The following is a 17,181-nucleotide window of genomic DNA, read 5'->3' on the forward strand; positions in this document are numbered from 1 at the left end:
AGCCATTAGCTCAGGCTAACTTCTGACTAGCTCTTACATTTAAACTCAGCCCATTTCTGTTTATCTATATGTCGCCACATTTTCTGTGACTTTACCTGTGTGCTGTTATGTTACATGCTGCTCCCTGGATGGCAGTCTGGCATCTCCTGACTCAGCCTTCCTCTTCCCAGAATTCTCCTTGTCTACTTATCCCACCTATACTTCCTGCCTGGCTACTGGCCAATCAGCATTTTATTTATCAACCAATCAGAGCAACACATTCACAGCATACAAAGTGATATCACCCATCAAAAAATGGTTATCAGGAAGCTGATGTTTGGCTCTATTTTTGTGTGCTTAGAATCTTTTTTAAGCTCTCCGGTCTTATGTGGATGTAGGTGCCAGTTGTTTGGGCACCATATGTAGACAGAGTTTCTCTGTGTCCCAGCAGCCTCTTCTAAATAACCAGACTGAGACTTATTATTAATTATAAATGCTCAGCCAATAGCTCAGAGTTGTTACTAGCTAACTCTTACATTTTAAATTAACCCATATTTCTTATCTACACTCTGCAACATGGCTCAATACCTTTTTTCACTACAAGTTCATCTCTTTCTCTCTGTCTCCTCTCGGTTCTGAGAGATCTCTCCTCTCCTTCTTTTCACTCTCTTATTTTGCAAGTTCCTCATAACCTCTACCTGTCCAGCTATTGGCCAGTCAGCTTCTTTATTAACCCAATCACAATGGCACATATTCACACAGTGTAAAGGAATATTCCACACATGGGCATCATTCTACACCAAATGTCTAGAGTTTGAACTTGGGAAATATGTTTATCAATTCCTTGCCAGTTTTCCTTGTTTGATTTGTTACAGAAAAAACAAGAACATAAAAAAGTAAACATAAGCCAGGTATAGTGGCACACACCTTTAACCCCAACACTAGGGAGGCAGAGACAGGTGGATCTTTGTGAGCTTGAGGTCACCTTGGTCTATATAGTGAGTTTCAAGACAACCAGAGCTACATAGTGAGACCCTGTCTCGGAAAAAAAGTAGATATAAAATTAAAATCAGTCAGCATCAACAATTACAAACCCAAGGACAGGTTTGTTCATTTATATCCCCAACTATTTCCCCACTTCTGGTAGTAATTTTTTAAAAGATTTATTTTATTTCTAGGTATATGTGTGTTTTACCTGCCTTTCTGTGTATCACATACCTGCCAGGTACCTGTGGGGGCCAGAAGAGGGTATCAGATCCCCTGAGACTGAAATTACAGATAGTCGTGAGCTACTACCACATGTGTGCTAGGAATCGAACCTGGGTTCTTTGTAGGAGTAGTCAGTGCTCTTAACTACTAAGCCATCTCTCCAGAGCTTCTGGTATTAATTTGAAGCAATCTCTGATCATGTTTTCATTTTGTCCTCCAATATTGCAATATGACTCTCTAAAATAAAAGAACTTCTTCGGAAACCTATACCCACAGCCACATAATAATACCATTACTGATGGCACACGCCTTTAATCCCAGCACTTGGGAAGCAGAGGCAGGCGGATCTCTGTGAGTTCGAGGCCAGTCTGGTCTACAGAGTGAGTTCCAGGACAGCCAGGACTACACGGAGAAATTCTGTATCAAAAAAAAGAAAGAAAAGCAATAAGGAAAGACAAATGTTGTATGATTACACCAATTTCCCATACTCCATGTACTGGGGTTTGAACCTAGGGCCTCCTTCCTGCTTGCAGAGGTTTACATGAAGAGAATGGAAGTTGTATAAGAATTTTAGCTTGCAAGATGGAAAATCGTGGAGACTGGTTGCAAAGTAACGTGAATGTGCTTTAACCCTGCTGAATTGCTGACTTCAAAATGGTTGATGGGAAATTTTGAATTTTGACTACAATTTAAATAGAATCTCACAATTCTTTGATCTCATTAGCTCCTTAAGCTCCAAATTGCCATCTATATAAGTATCATACTCTTTTTAAGTGTGTTTGCTGAATTAGTATCCAAATAAAATGCACAATTGTAGAGTGTGGGCGTGTAGCTCAGTTGGTAGAATACATACTTAGCATAAAGAAGGCACTGAGTTTGATTCCCAGAACCAGATAAGAAAGGCTTGGTGAGGAGCCTGGAGGTGCTGGTGCACACCTTTATCCCAGCACTTGGGAGGCAGAAGCAGGTGGATCTCTGTGAGTTTGAGGCCAGCCTGGTCTACAGAGCAAATTCTAGGTCAGCCAGAGTTCCACAGAGAAACCCTGTCTTGAAAAACAAAACAAAACAAAGAAAACGGGGGGGGGGGGGGCTTGGTGAGTGTGGCAGAGAGTTCAAGACAATGCCAGACTGGGTCACTTGAGACCCTATCTTTAAAAAACAGCAATGAAAAAAGAAAAAACCAACTTACTGTGTAACCCTGGATGTCCTATATAGACAAGACCGGTCTCAAACTCACAGAGATCTGCCTGCCTCTGCCCCTGTACTTAAAGATCTCACCACAACAGGCCTTGAGACCCTGTCTTTAAAAAAAAAGAAAGCAGAAATATCCAAATGTTTTCTTTTCTTTTCTTTTAATCTTTATTACATTTTATTTACTGTATGGGGGTGTGAGGCAAACACAATACATATTATGGTACAGGTGTGGCAATGAGAGGACAAGTTACAGGAATAGGTTCTTCTACCATGTGAGTCCCAGGTCAAGGCAAGGTGGCAGGCACCTTTACCTATGAGCCATGTAATCAATCGGCGTTTTATATTCTGTTTCACTCATTTTTGTGTTTTGGAGAAGGGTCTCATGTAGCTCTGGCTGGTGTTGAACTCAAGATCCTCCTGCCGCAGCTTTCTGAGTGCTGAGAATACAGGTATGTACCACTATGTTCAGCTAAGTTTCTTTGTGTGCATGTATGTTCACATTTTGCTGTGCTGGGCATGTGTTTTGCCACTCTACCACTGAGTTATAGTCCCAGTTCTCTAAGCTACTGTGGAAAATATTTTCAATTGTAATTTTTGTGTGGGTAGCCACAGAGCATGTGTGGAGGTCAGAGGACAGACAACCTTTAAGAGTGAGTTCTCTCATCACATAGGTACCAGGAATCAAACTCAGGTTGACAAGCTTGGTGGTAAGTACCTTTACCTGCTAAGCCATCTCACCTAGCCACTGTAAACCATTTTTAATCTATACGTACTCCACCCCAACTTCTTGCTTGCAATTTTTTTCTTTTCTTCTTTAGGTTTTTTTTTTTAAGATTTATTTATTTATTATGTATACAGCATGTATGACTACAGGCCAGAAAAGGGCATCAGATCTTGTCACAGATGGTTGTGAGCCACCATGTGGTTGCTGGGAATTGAACTCAGGACCTCTGGAAGAGCAGTCAGTGCTCTTAACCTCTGAGCCATCTCTCCAGCCCCTAGGTTTTTTTTTTTAATGTTGTTGTGCTTTTAACACAAGGTCTTATGTAGCTCAGATTAGCCTAAATCACTATGTACTTAAGGCTAGCCTTGAACTCTTGATTCTCCTTCCTCCAGTTCCCAAATGCTGGGACTTCGGGTATGAGCCACTGCCCTCAGCTTGGGTTACTTAGGCTCAGGAGGTGACTTTTCCATTTCCAAGGGGCGGGGTGGGGGGGGAGTGAGGGCTGTAACATAGTCTAGCTGGAGCTGTAAAGGCAAGGCTGTCACTTCGAGGCAATCACAAAATGAGACCCGGTAGGACAAGCCCAAAAAGATGCTGTCCAAATGCTCATAAAGCTGGGGAAAGAGTAAAAAGGGCATAGACGGGGCGGGGCTCCGCTGGGAAAGCCCTTTAGCCTTTTGCCCCTTTTCCACGCGCACCCGCCCGACGCCAGAATGGGCGGAGCTCGGTCCGGATGTGACGCATGCGCAGTCAGCTGAGGAGCCATAATAGAGGGTAGGGTCAGGGCGGACTGGCACCGGCAGTGTCGCCCAGGCTTCCGGCCGGTCGGTCGCCCTCGAAGACCCGCGGTGTCAGGTTGCAAGGCAGTTAGCGCTTTTGGGTGAGGAGACCGTGGCGGCGGCGGCGGCGGCGGCGGCGGCGGCGACCCCTCGGGCGGGATGTTCCGAGGATTGAGCAGTTGGTTGGGCCTGAAGCAGCCCGAGGGGGCGGCGGCGGTCGGAGAGCCGCCCAGCGGGGACGAGCTGTCTGCCGGAGACGCGCCTCCTGAGGAGCACCCCGAGCAACCCACCCAAGACGAGCAGCAGCCGGCAGAGGACCCAGAGCTCCTACACCAGGCCAGAGGCCTTGGAAGTGAGTCCCCTCCGGGTCGCGAGGGCGGGCTGGAAGGGGACGCGGGGATGCAGGTGGGTGAGAGGGGGGCGGTCCTCCGGGACATGGGCGACGCTAAAGCTTCACCAAGCCATCTAGTCGGGTCCTGGATGTCCCTAAGAACCTGTCGCTTTCCATGTGGAAAGCCCAGGCGCGGTAAAGCGAGCAGTGTGCCACCGTTTTCGGGGTTTTGACAAACAATTCGGTTTGTTCAACTTGCCAACTTGCACCTGAATCCCCACCTCCGTCTCCCAGCTAGAGTTGGTTTGATTTTGGTATCCAAGAAGGTCCTTGAGCAGAACTCTCTGCAGATACTGATGGGAAGGTGTGATAACCATTGTATTTGAATGAAGTACAGACCTTTTTTTTCATTTACAGATTATTTGTTTAACTTTGCGAGTGCTGCCACAAAGAAGATAACAGAATCTGTTACTGAAACAGCTCAGACAATAAAGAAATCTGTGGAAGAAGGAAAAATAGATGACATCATTGATAAGGTATATTTAGAAAACTTGTAAAAGGAGGAATTTATGAAAGTTGTAAGTAGCTAGTGTAATCTCATTAATTCAAGTAAAATATAGTATCCTGATGGAACTTTTTTAGAATATCTTTTCTTGATTCTTGGACAATTTCATACATGTGCCCATGTAGCTTGACTGTAATTCTTACCTAATAGTAAACTTCAAAGTAATTTGACTTTTCATGTGTTTTTTCTAACAGACCATTATAGGGGATTTTCAAAAAGAACAGAAAAAATTTGTTGAAGAACAACACACAAAGAAGTCAGGTATGATATAGGTTTGTCTTAGTTTCTCAGTCAAGGTGTATGTGTGTGTGTGTGTGTGTGTGTGTGTGTGTGTGTGTGTGTGTGTGTGTGTGTGTGTGTCGGTTTGTGGTGCTAGGGATCAACCCCTGGTCCTTGTACATACATGCTAGGTATACTAGGCAAGCACTGCTGCAGAGCTACAACCCCAGCTTCCCTATCAGGTTGTATTGAGTGTTTATTATGTGCTGAACCTATACTAAGGCTCTAGTAATAAAAAAAACATCTAATACTGGGATGGGGCCCAATGGTAGAGCATATGCATAGTGTATACAGTTTATATGTACAGCTAGGCATAGTGGCTGTAATTTCAGCACTTGGGAAGCTAAAGCAGGAGAATTGCTATGAGTTTGAGGCTGAACTCCCAGCCTGAGCTACATAGTAAATCCAGGCCAGCCTGGGCTACAAATTGGAAAAAAAAACTTTTTAAATTAAAAAATAGTCGAATGTGGTAGTGCATACCTTTTGATCCCAGCACTTGGGAAGCAGAGAAAGGTCAATTGCTGAGAGTTCGAGGCCAGCCTCGTTTACATAGTGAGTTCCAGAACAGCCAGGTCTATGTAGAGAGACCCTATCTCAAAAAAGAAAAATACAAACACACACACACACACACACACACACACACACACACACACACACACACACACACAAACACACACAAACACACACAAATACACACACACACACACACACACACACACACACACAAAAACACACACAAATACACACACATTCAGTCTTTTACTGAGCATGATAGAGAAGAGGGTCAATCAAAAAGACCAAAGCCAAGCCAGGCCTGGTGGTGCACACCTGTGATTCCAGTGCCCAAGAAGCTAAGGCAAAAGGATTGCCAGGAGTTTGAGAGCTAGATTAGCAAGACCTAATCTAAAAACAAAAATCAAAACAAATAAAAACCTAGCTGGGACCTGTAACTTCCAGTGTTTGAGAGGCAAAGGTAGAAAGATCAAGAGTTTAAGCCAACCTCAGCTACATAGTAAGCTGGAGGCCAACCTGGGTTAAATGAAATACAGTCTCAAAACCAATCAAGAAATAAAACACTATCACCAGCAACAAATAGCCTATGTTGTCAGATTCTTTCATCTTCTTAGCTAGGGCAGCAGCTTGAAAGGGGTAAGACTTCTAGCCTCTACATTTCAGATAATGATCCCAGTGTTGACAGGTCTTTGCAAAAAGCCATTTTAACGTTGATACCAACTGATTTTCATTGGTTTGTTTTTGAGACGGGGCTTCACATAGCCAAGACTGACCTCTAACTTGCTGTATAGTCAACAAGGACCTTGAATTTCATCCCTCCTCCCTCTGCCTCCCAAGTGGTGGCATTATAGGTATCACAATACTAGGTTTGTACAGTGCAGGGAATGGAACCTAGGGTCTCATGCATGCTGAGCAAGCATTCTACCAACTGAGCTGCTATATCCCCAGCCTAACACTAATGTGACCATCACCTCATCACTGTGTATGAGGCAAATGTGGAACTGTCTCTTTACTTTAGAATGGATTGCTTTGGGTCTGACATGTGTTAGGGGTTAGTGCAGTTAGAATCCACTATAAAGAGCAGATGGGTGCTTGAGTGGAGTCCTGGATACCCTTCCTAATCATATCTAGATAAGTGTATGTCATCTTGGTATCTTCTGCATTCAGCTTCTAACTGTTCATTAACAATTTGACTCCAGCCTTATCATTTATTGCCTCTAATTTGTCTTTTACTTTGGTTTCACTTAAGGTTCATTGTGTCTCCCTTCCCCCTTAATTTTTATTACCTTTATTTACTTCTGGCCTGTGTGTGGCAGAGGACAACTTCCAGGAGTGTTTTCTACCCTTCTGCCACTTGGGTTCCAAAGATCGAACTCATAGCATCAGTTTCGCAGCAAGTGCTTTGAACAGCTGAGCCGTCTCAGTAGCCCTTTCTATTTATTTTATTGTTAATTATGTGTATGTGTGATAGGGGCATGTTCCTTAGATCTGGAGTGGCAGGTAGATGTGAGCCACCTGACAATGGATGCTAGGAACTGACTCTGGGGCCTCTACAAGAGTAGTATGGCACCTGAGGAGGTCAGAAGAAGGTATCAGATCCCCCTGGAACTGGAATTTCAGAAAGTTGTGAACCACTACATATGTACTGGGAATTGAACCTGGATCCTCCCAGAAGAGTAGCAAGTGCTCTTAACTTCTGAGCCATCTTTACACTTTGTCGTGCAGTCTTAACTTCTGAGCCATCTCTCCAGCTTTTTATTTTTATTGTTATTTTTATTTTTGAGACAGGGTTGTACTATGTGACCCTGGCTGGCCTGGAACTTGCTGTGTAGTCCAGGATAGCTTTGAACTGTTAAGAGTTGTGCACAGAGAACTGCCTGCCTCTGTCTCCCAAGTGCTAGAATTAAAGTGGATCACCATGCCCAGATTTTTTTTTTTTTTTTGGTTTTTTGAGACAGGGTTTCTCTGTGTAGCTTTGCGCCTTTCCTGGAACTCACTTTGTAGACCAGGCTGGCCTCGAACTCACAGAGATCCGCCTGGCTCTGCCTCCCGAGTGCTGGGATTAAAGGTGTGTGCCACCACCGCCCAGCTCATGCCCAGATTTTTTAACAGCATCTCACACTATAGCCTAGGCTGCTTAGAACTTGAAGCAGTTATTTGCCTCAGCCTCCCAAGTGCCAAGATGACAAGCATGCACCACCATGCCTAGAGACATAATACACAAATCTAACACCTATTCATCGTGCTACTTGATGCAATGATGTCCTTTATAACATTTCCCCCCAGAATCTAGTTAAGTCCAAAAACTAGTTGAAGATATGACATTATATATATATCTGTCATTTCTCTTAGCCTCCTTGAGTCTGGAATGTTCTAACAACGTTTGTCTTTTTTTTTTTTTTTTTTGAGATAGGGTCTTAGACAGTCCTGACTGACATCATATTTGCTATATAGTATGAAGTTGTCCTTGAATTCCTGGTCTTCCTGACTCTACCTCCAAGTGATGAGGATGGACTGTTCCCCTCTTAATAGACTTTTGTATATTTGAACTTTATCTGATACTTTCTCATGATTAGAATAGGATTGTATATTCTTGATGTTCTGTTCTTGAAATAACATGTTCAGTGATCCACAGTGTGTTTCTCCCCTACTCTTTGTGACAATGTGTGTCACTTTGCACATGTGGAGGCCAAAGGACTCTTCCACCATGTAGTCCCAGACATAGAATTCAGGTCTTCAGTCTTGTGTGTAAGCACCTTTACCCACTGAGCCATTTTGTGTGCCCAGTGATACTGATTTTGATTATCTAATTAAATTGTTGTCAGATTTCTATACTGTATCATTCAAGTGGAGTATTTGTTGACCAAATACATACATGCATAAAGCTTACAAATTAAGTCTGGTATTATAGTGAATAGTCATATTTTAAGTGGTTTTGTAAAAACCTTCCTTTTTGTTTTTTAATGACAGATTACGGTATAACTGTTGTAACCATGTAGTGCCTTCAGAGGCCAGAGGGTGTCAGATCCCCTAGAACTGGAATTAATAGGCAGTTTTAAGCTGCCATGTGGGTTCTGGGAACTGAACCCAGGTACTCTGCAATAGCAGCAAGTGCTGTTAACGACTGAGCCATCTCTCCAGCCCCAATAACCTTTTTTTCCCTCCTGTATAGAAGCCGCTGTGCCGCCATGGGTTGATAGTCACGATGAAGAAACAATTCAACAGCAGATTTTGGCTTTATCAGCTGTGAGTACCCTGTAAATACCCTGTATAGGTAACACTTTTCTCCTCTCATAGTACATCTCTGTTCATAGGACTTTCTCTTTAGCTGAATTCTTTTTCTTTATTCTTTTGTTACTGTTTTTTGTTTTTGTTTTGTTTTGTTTTGGTTTTTTTTGAGACAGGGTTTCTCTGTGTAGCTTTGCGCCTCTTCCTGGAGCTCACTTGGTAGCCCAAGCTGGCCTCGAACTCACAGAGATCCGCCTGGCTCTGCCTCCCGAGTGCTGGGATTAAAGGCGTGCGCCACCACCGCCCGGCCCAAAGGTCTATTTTTAACAATGCCAAGAGGTGGAGCAAAAGTCCTCCCTCTTGCTAGTTACAGTTACCTGGTACCCAAGCCCATGATCCAAACAACCTCTTATGCAATCCTGCTGGGTACAGCCACTAGGAAACCTAGTGGGCTCTAATAGGTTCCTCTTTTTTTTTGTTTTTTGTTTTTTGTTTTTCGAGACAGGGTTTCTCTGTGTAGCTTTGTGCCTTTCCTGGAACTCACTCTGTTGCCCAAGCTGGCCTCGAACTCTCAGAGATCCACCTGCCTCTGCCTCCTGAGTGCTGGGATTAAAGGCATGTGCCACCACGTCCCAGTCCCTCTTCTTTATATTTTAAAAGAAAAAACTTTTGATGCAACCACATCAAACTTAAAGACTAACAGGTTAACATAATTCTAATATAAATATTGCTATGCATAGTTACGATTTTCTCAGTCTTACATCTTAAAGCAAATTCTTAATATTTCTTGCTAACAAAACATAGGGTAAACTTCTGATGTATATATCTTAAACTTAAATACTTTCTTAACTTCACCAAACCATGGTTAACATTGATAATTTCTACAAGCCTACTCTCAACCTGCCAACCTAATCTCAACCTACAAGCCTACTCTCAACTTACAATTTAGAAATATACAAAGCATAATATTAATTCACTCAACACGAAAATTTTTTTTTAATTAAATATACTGAGGAATATTAACACTCCCCCTTTTCTTTAAAAAAAAAACTTCCCTATTTAAACAGTTCCATTTTTACATAACAGTTCCATAAGCAGTTCGTAAGTCATCATTGTTGATAGAGTCTATATGCATATGTAAATTCAAACTGTCCCATTGTAATGAAATCATTACTGTCCATTTTATTTTTTAAGTTCAAAAATTCAGCCGGGCGGTGGTGGCGCACGCCTTTAATCCCAGCACTCGGGAGGCAGAGCCAGGCGGATCTCTGTGAGTTCGAGGCCAGCCTGGACTACCAAGTGAGTTCCAGGAAAGGCGCAAAGCTACACAGAGAAACCCTGTCTCGAAAAACCAAAAAAAAAAAAAAAATTCAAAAAGAGTTTTGGTGCTGTTCCTAAAAGTTCCTTTGAGTGCTCATAGTCAGGGCCTGGCTTGTCAGCTGCTCTTAAATCTGTGTATAGCTGTCAAAGTCGTAATGACTCTGAAGCAAACAGTTCCAAATACGAAAAGTTCCATAACCAAGACTTTTCAGTTCAAGCAAGTCTCTTTGAAACTTTCACTTTCAGCTACTGCTCTGCTTTGCAGTCTGTAGCCTTCCGGAACCAGTCCTGGGCCAGGCTAGAGAGCTTCACCTCATAGCCACACCGGCTCAAGGCTCCTTCAGCTGCCATGAGCTGAAACTGTGGCCTTCCCATGGCAACCCCAGCTGTGGGAGGAAAACCCATTACCTGCACCATTGACGGTCCAAGTGCTCAGCAAACTGGGTCCCCGGAATCCTCCGTACGCTGTCCTGTTGCATGGCTGCCTCGCTGCTGGAAACTCGGCCTGCCATCAGTCTCAGCAGTTCCCACAGAGTCTCAGGCTGGCTGTTTAACTTGGAGCACTCAGCAGTTCCATCTTGTCTCAGCTGTTTGTCTGGCACTGACACTGCTTCTCTGGTCCTGGAAGCAGTCTGGTCTCTGCCGTCTCTACTGTTTATTGTTGTTCTACTCACTGTTCATCTTTCCCGAGGTGACGCAAACCGCTGGGCTTTCTCTGCCGTTTGCCTTTCTCGCGGTATAGCATCCCAAAGGTTGCAGAATCTTGCTGTTCACCTTTCCCGCAGTGCAGGATCTCTGCAGGGATTTCCAAACTGCTGCTTGTCCTCAGCCTCTCTTGTGGCTTAGCTTGTTCATTTTTCACTGTGGCTTTCTTTCAGTAGAAAGCTTGTAGACCCTCGTGCATCTGCCACCCGCACGGCATTGATGCCTTGAGGGTTTCAGCTTCCGAGACCCTCTGGCTGCTATTTTCTGAAGCTGGCCGTCTCTGGAACTGTTTCTTGTTGTTATTGGTGGCTTTCTGGAACTGCCAAGTCCATAGTCTACCATGGACATTGCTCTCCGCTTCCAGGTTGGAAAAACCTACTCTTAAGTTACTTTTTTCACCGTATCCTTAAACCTAAGGCCTATATATTCTAAGCCTACATTTCTCTGACTAGTTTATCCTAAATCTATGACCTATTTAAGCCTACATTCTATAGGACTAAGACTGCCTAATAGACTACCTTATTCTTATTTAAACTTACATTTACAACTATTTCTTACAAGCTTATTATAGGACTACCTTAGATAGGACTACTTTATCTATAGGTCTACTTTATAAACCTTATCTTTTATAGATAGAAAAGAGACAGAGACAGAGAAATTGATCTATAGAGAGGAGTCTAACACTGCAGCCTTGAGATATTTCCTTCACTGCCTCCCTATACACCTGAGAATAAAATACCATTGTCTTCATTTTTCAATTCATTATCAGCATGCCTACACTCGCAACGCCCCCTGCAATCCTTTCGCCAAGTCCCTGGTCCCTGTTCGTGGCACCATCTGTAGAAGACCATCTCCCACACTTATTTACCCCAGGACTCTTGAGGAATGAGGGATAAGAGACTTAGTTAGAAATACAGAGAAGAGAAATGGGTGGGTCTCGATCCTTATCCACAGGTCCAGAACTTTATTCCAAAGGTCTATTTATAACAATGTCAAGGGGTGGGGCAAAAGACCTCCCTCTTTCTAGTTACAGTCACCTGGTACCCAGGCCCGTGGTCCAGTCAACCTCTTGAGCAGTCCTGCTGGGTACGGCCACTACGAAACCTAGTGAGCTCCAACAACCAAGTCTCTCCAGTCTTGAGGGATAATTCTATTACAAGTTGATCATGAGTTTAACATCTGCTTTACAAAAGGTGAATGTATGCCATGTAAGACTATCGCTTCCTTAGATCTCCTTAAATCTAACATTTCCACAGGAATCCATTCAGCTCATACTCAGCCTTGAGGATATCTATCATTTGGCAGTTCCTGTAAGGTTACCAGATAAATTAAGTTTGGCTGTTTGAAAACCTTAGGCTGTTCCTCTCTAACCTTATAATCCAACTCAGAGATTGGTTCTCCTTTAAATCCCTCTGTCTGGGTCTGAATACCTCTATGATCTGTTTTGATAAGTTTTTCTAAAACTTACATCTTGGCACTCATATTAACCAACTTTTTTAGTGATAAAACAAAAATGATTAAACCAATAATGTTTATAATTGACGTTGCATAAGTCTCATCTAAATTAATTATCCTCTTATTTAATTGTTCCATTTTCAAACTGTCCAGCATATTATCATACACCTAATTCCCATTTTTATTGTGGGAAAAAACTCTGATTTAACTAATTCTACCCTTTAAGAATTCCCAGTTGTCTCACCAAATCTGCCAAAGATGATGATTCAGATGACAGTGAAGTATGAGGCTGAGTGCTGCTTCATAGAACAGTAGAAGCCTGAGTAGGTGTCATGGCAGCTACCTAGTATGGCAGCAGCCCAAAGAGGAGGTCCAGGGAAAGCCCACAACCCACCAGGAGAGGCAACCTGCTGTCTGAAAAATGCACACGGAATTGTGGGGAAGAAACACGTGCAGCAAGAACTGCCTAAAAGCAGAGCTGCTTGGTGTTGAGGGGCTAACTCTGGAATCATATTGAGCCCATGCACCTGTGGAGTTTGTTGCAGAGAGGCTGCAACAGAAAAAAAAAATCACTTGCTCAGAGGCTTAGGGAAAAAAGAAAGGAAAACCTAGCTGGCAGGGTAGTGACTCTGGCCACATGCAGCTTCTACCTGTGCAGGTGACTGCAAAGCCACAGGCAAGTGGCTTTTTCGTGAATTCATGCCCCACGTTGGGTGCCAGAATTGCTAGAGAATTCTAATTGGTCTTAATAATAAAAACCCGGAGTCAGATAGCAGGGTAAATGCTGAAAGATCAGAGAAGTAAAGCAGCAGCCAGAGTCACCTCTTACCTCTCCAAATCCTCCTACTGAAAAGGGCCAAGCTCCTGTCTCCACCGCCTTATATTCTCTCCACCCAGCCATATCACTTCCTGTCTGTCTGTACAGACCTCCAGACCTCTATGGTTAACTAATGGCTAGCTCCACCCTCTGATCTTGAGGCAAGCTTTGTTAGAGAACAAACAAAATATCACCACAAGCAGTGATGTTGCAGAGAACAGTTTCAGAAAGAAAGTCCCCATACTCTATCTTTTGAAGCTCCCAGGATGACTATAGTGTAGCTAGTGCTTTTATCCCCATTGCACACTGAAAGGCCTAAGATTCTAATGTTATGCTTACTTACCTGTATTTTCTCAGAGAGCAAAGGCCAGCTTGATCAAAGCTCAGTGCATGGCACATGACTTCATGAATCCATATTTTCACTATGATCAATAGTTTTCACTTTTGTTTATTTTTATCTATGTAGGCATTAATGCCTGCATATATGTCTGTGTGCTACATGTATGCCTCATGCGTTGGAGGCCAGAAGAAGGTGTAGGGTCCCCTGGAACTGAAGTTGCAGGTAACTATGAGCCTTTATATGGGTGTTTGGACTCAAACCCAGGTCTTTTGGAAAAACAGTATTAACTGCTGAGCCAACTCTCTAGCACTTCCCCCACCACCTTGTTTTTGAGACAGGGTATTATAGCATAGCTCCAGCTTGCTCAGAACTTAGATATCTACCTGTCTGTGCCTCCCAAGTGCTGGGATTCAAGGCGCATTTTTGGTTTTAAACTACTTTTTTGTGAAAAATTTTGTTGCATTTATTTTGTGTGTGTGTGTGTATGTGCATATACACATCACAGCACATGTGGAGATCATAGTATAACATGCAGGGAGTTGATTCTCTTCTACCATGTGGGTCCCAGGGATCTCTGATCTCTCTCACTGGACATTCTTTAACCTAACCCCACCCCCTTTGGCACTAGGGATTGAATTCAGGGTCGTGTGTACTATTTATGTGCTTTATTGTCACTGAGCTACACCACCAGCACCCACTTCTTTTTTTTTTTTTTTTTTTTTTTTTTTGGTTTTTCGAGGCAGGGTTTCCTTGTGTAGCTTTGGTACCTGTCCTGGATCTCGCTCTGTAGACCAGGCTGGCCTCGAACTCACAGAGATCCACCTGGCTCTGCCTCCTGAGTGCTGGGATTAAAGGCGTGCGCCACCACCACCCAGCAGCACCCCCACTTCTATTGTTTTTTTTTTATGGTAAAAAGTTGAGTCGTCTTGGCTTTTACCTCCTCCACAGGAAAGCCTGGACAATCGTCATTGAAATAATTGTACTCATGGACCAGAAACTCCACTTAGGGGAATTTCTTCAAAAGATAGCATTTTGTGGGCCAGTAAAATGGCTTAGTGAGTAAAGAAAACTCTTGCCTCACAAGCCTGGTGACCTGAGTCCAATCCCTTGGACCCACATAAAAGATGGGAGAGAGAACCAAATACACAAAGTTGTCCTCTCACCTCTGCATACAAGCTGTGTCACAGGGGTATGTGCCTCTACCTCCCCAACACACTAATGATGATAAATAAAATTGAAAATTTTGAAAGATCACTTTACAAAGGAATAAAAACTCTCCTTTTTTAGAGATAGCATCTTATTCTGGAATTCAGTATATAGCCCAGGCTGGTCTCAAACTCTCGGCAATCCTCCAGCTTTAGTCTCCCAAGTGCTGGGATGACAGATGTGTGCCATTATACCTGGCTTTCAGAATTCTTTCCAAAAGGTTAGAAACTATTTAAATGACTATGGAAACAGGTCTGGTTTAGTAAGTTATGGTAAGTTAGTGCTCATTTGATTTAGCCCTCAGAGCTAGAAAGTTGTTCATGACCTTGAATGAAAAAGGAAAGTCAGCTTTCATGTTTGTCATCCCAGCAGTCAGGACGTGGAGGCAGGAGGATTAGGAGTTCAAGGTTATCCTCCAATAGGGAGAGAATTTAAGGCTAGATTTGCTATAGGAGACTGTCTTTAAAACAAAACATTGGGCCGGGCGGTGGTGGCGCACGCCTTTAATCCCAGCACTCGGGAGGCAGAGCCAGGCGGATCTCTGTGAGTTCGAGGCCAGCCTGGGCTACCAAGTGAGTTCCAGGAAAAGGCGCAAAGCTACACAGAGAAACTCTGTCTCGAAAAACAAACAAACAAAAAAACATTGGGACTGGAGAGTTGGCTCAGTGGTTAAGAGCACTGGCTGCTTCTTCAGAGGACCCAGTTTGATTCCCAGCACCCACAGGGCTGCTCACAACCATCAGTAGTAACTCCCAGTCTCAGGATCTTACACCCTCTTCTGACTTCTGCAGTCAACAGGCATGCATGTGGTGCACAGACATAGATGTTGGTAAACCACCTGTACACATAAAAACTTTTTTAAAAAGAGAAAAAAGGTTTTGTTTTGTTTTGTTTTTTTAATGTATGTATCTTTTTAGGTATGAGTGCTCTGTTTGCATGTATGCCTGCAGGCCAGAAGAGGGCACCAGATCCAGATCTCATTACAGATGGTTGTGAGCCACCTTGTGGTTGCCAGGAATTGAACTCAGGACCTCTGGAAGAGCAGCCAGTGCTCTTAACCACTGAGCTATCTCTCCAGGCCCCCAAAAAAAAGGTTTTTGAAAAGTGAAAATGCCTTATGTATCAAACAAGATCTTTTTAAAAAAAAATAGTGCTAGCTAATCACAATGTATGGACTACCTGCCTTCCTATTTATGTGAAATCTTACCTGCTGTACTAGTCAGGATTCTCTAAAGGCACAGAACTGACGGAGTGAATATACATATTAAAAATAGATTAGACTGGCTCTCAGGATGTGGTTCACATAGTCCAACAGCTGTCTCACAACGGAAAGCTGAGACTCTGTTAGTTGTTCAGTCCACAAGGCTGGATCTCTCTGCAGTTCCTGTCTGGCACTGCAGTCCCAGAAGGTTCCTGAATATAGCTGCTGGTCTTCAGTCTGCACTGGAATCCTGAAGAAGTTGGATTTAATACCAGCTACAGCAATAGGATAGATGAATTTGCCGTAGAGAGTGAGGGCAAGCAGGCAAAAAGCAAGGTTTCCTCCTGTGTCCTTTTATGTGAGCTGCCAGATTTGGGGTGGGTCTTCCTAATAATGTGATTAATAAAATTCCTCACAGCAGTGCCTAGAAGCTTGGGTTTAGTTGATTCCAGATGTAGTCAAGATTAGCTACCACACTTGCAGAGACACCAGGTATATTGGAGAGATAGGTGCAGAAGAGTGTTACGTTGAGCCAGAAGTTGTCTGTAACTAGGAGGATTCTGTGTTGTGTTGTTTTACTTTGTTGAGTTTTTGTTTTGAGGCGGGCAAATTTAGTTCTAAACTTACTAGGATAGCACAGGCTGGCCTTGGACTCATTCTGCAGCAGAGGCTGGCCTTAAATTTCTAAGCCTCCTGCTTCTTCCAAGTACAGGGATTACAGGCATTCGATCCCATACCTAGCTCTTAGTTCTGGGATTCTTCATTCCATGCTTTTCTCAAATGTTTTGTGGTGGTGGTTTTGTTGTTTTTTATGTTGCTTAATTTTTGGTTTTTAATTTTTATTTTATATGTACAGGTATTTTGCCTCTATGTACATGCACCACTTACATGCAGTGCCTGAGGAAGCTGGAAGAAGCTGTCAGGTGCTCTAGAACTGGAGTTATAGATATTATGAGCCACCATGTGGGTTCTGGAAATTGAACCCAGGTCCTCTGGAAGAGCAGCCAGTGCTGTTTACCACTGAGCCATCTCTCCAGCCCCATCTGCTTCCTTCCTTCCACTCTGTGGATCCTAGGGATCAAACTCAGGTCATCAGGCATGGTGGCAAACACCTTTACCCACTGAGCCATCTCACCAGCCCAGTTTCTTGTCTTTTTGAGACAGGGTCTCATGTAGCCCAGGCTGACTTCTAAACCTCTATATAGATGATGCTAATTTTGAAGCCCTGATCCCCTGGCCTCTACCTCTCAATTGGGGGGATTATAGGCCTGCCGCACTGTGCTTGGTCTTGAGTTGGAATGTTTCTAATAGCTTTCACATACCTAAAGGTGTCTAA

At 43.4% G+C, this 17,181-nt stretch overlaps 1 protein-coding gene across 2 annotated transcripts in view; it reads left to right on the forward strand.

The window, feature by feature from the left end:
- Positions 1-3,856: 3,856 nt before the first annotated feature.
- Syap1 (synapse associated protein 1) overlaps positions 3,857-17,181 on the forward strand; it is a 28,683-nt gene continuing 15,358 nt past the window's right edge. The window contains exons 1-4 of one of the 2 annotated variants that reach the window (XM_052719615.1): positions 3,857-4,237; positions 4,634-4,752; positions 4,976-5,042; positions 8,746-8,819. In XM_052719615.1, coding sequence (XP_052575575.1) covers positions 4,045-4,237; positions 4,634-4,752; positions 4,976-5,042; positions 8,746-8,819 — 453 coding nt within the window. In that variant the 5' untranslated portion in view covers positions 3,857-4,044. The remainder of the gene's footprint in view (positions 4,238-4,633; positions 4,753-4,975; positions 5,043-8,745; positions 8,820-17,181) is intronic. The other variant, XM_052719527.1, reaches the window with a different exon arrangement.

Source organism: Peromyscus californicus, unplaced genomic scaffold, assembly GCF_007827085.1.
Source record: "Peromyscus californicus insignis strain IS unplaced genomic scaffold, ASM782708v3 Scaffold_10__1_contigs__length_136768540, whole genome shotgun sequence".
Classification (NCBI taxonomy): domain Eukaryota; kingdom Metazoa; phylum Chordata; class Mammalia; order Rodentia; family Cricetidae; genus Peromyscus; species Peromyscus californicus.